This window comes from Trypanosoma grayi (genome assembly GCF_000691245.1).
Source record: "Trypanosoma grayi strain ANR4 Tgr_2160_V1, whole genome shotgun sequence".
Taxonomy (NCBI): Eukaryota; Euglenozoa; class Kinetoplastea; order Trypanosomatida; family Trypanosomatidae; genus Trypanosoma; species Trypanosoma grayi.
Genome location: NW_008827778.1, coordinates 1 through 1,190, shown reverse-complemented (window position 1 = coordinate 1,190; position 1,190 = coordinate 1). Strand labels below are relative to the sequence as shown.

The 1,190-nt window shown below is 64.5% G+C and overlaps 1 protein-coding gene across 1 annotated transcript; it reads right to left on the bottom strand.

The window, feature by feature from the left end:
- Positions 1 to 41: 41 nt before the first annotated feature.
- On the bottom strand, positions 42 to 674 carry DQ04_21601000 (hypothetical protein; the record flags this gene model as incomplete). Its single annotated transcript, XM_009318021.1, has 1 exon — positions 42 to 674. The coding sequence occupies one exon, from the start codon at positions 672 to 674 to the stop codon at positions 42 to 44; it is 633 nt and encodes a 210-aa protein (XP_009316296.1).
- Positions 675 to 1,190: the final 516 nt, after the last annotated feature.

The following is a 1,190-nucleotide window of genomic DNA, read 5'->3' as shown; positions in this document are numbered from 1 at the left end:
CAGCATGCGCCCCCGCCAGGCGGACACCCAAAGCGGGGCGCTCAGCCGACGACGCGGCCACCCGCGTTCCTCCCGTTGGTGCCACTCAGCACGCAGCCACGGACGCCGCCACAGCCGCCACCAGCAGCGGCACGTGAACCCACGCAGAGCCGCTGCTGCTGCTGCTTCCGTCGCTGTTGGCAGAGCCGCCCGGTGCAGCCGTCGTCGTCGTGCTTCTTGCGGGCGCAGCAGTGGTCGTCGTCGTCGCCGGTGGTCGGGGAGCCGCAGTGGTCGTCGTCGTCGCCGGTGCTCCGGGAGCCACAGTGGTGGTGGTCGTCGCCGGTGCTCCGGGAGCCACGGTGGTCGTCGTCGTCGCCGGTTGTCCGGGAGCCACAGTGGTTGTCGTCGTCGCCGGTTGTCCGGGAGCCACAGTGGTTGTCGTGGTTGTTGCCTCGTCCTGTGCCACCACGCACGCGCAGGCAAAGCAAAGGGCAACGGACAGCACGCACAAGACGTAACGCGACATCATCATTAGCAATCGGGCTCTCACCTCGGCGGTTCAGTAAATGGCAAGCGTAGCAAGCAGCAGGGGCCTTCTGGTACGCGCAGGTGGGCCGCACGTCATCACAGGCGCGAATATGAGAGAGCGGAAGAGGAGCGAAAGGGGGGATAGGGCACAGCGCAACTACGTGCATACGTGCACGCCACACCAATTCAGCGTGCACTCAGACACACACCAACAACAGATCGTGGAGCGGCGCTCAACGGCGGCCCACCGTCGTCACAAACAAACCCGTGCCATTTTACCCACCGCCGTGCGCAGGGGCGGTCCGGGCACACACATTTGGCGCGCACAGTACAAAAACAAAATCAGAGAAACGACAAATCGGTCAAAACAGAAAGGGTATATCGCCGTTCCCGTGAAGGGGCAGGCGGCTGTGGTAGGTGTACATCGGCGTGTATGCGCCGCAGGGTATAGGCGGGCACGAGGCCCGTGCGCGGCAGTAGACGGAAGGAAACGGATGCCCATGCAGGCAACAACAAAAAAAAAACGGGAAAAGAACACAAGCCGTTGGATATAACGGCACACCTCGGAGGGATGGGGGGAAGCGTGCGCCAGCATGCGCACCCGCCAGGCGGACACCCAAAGCGGGGCGCTCAGCCGACGACGCGGCCACCCGCGTTCCTCCCGTTGGTGCCACTCAGCACGC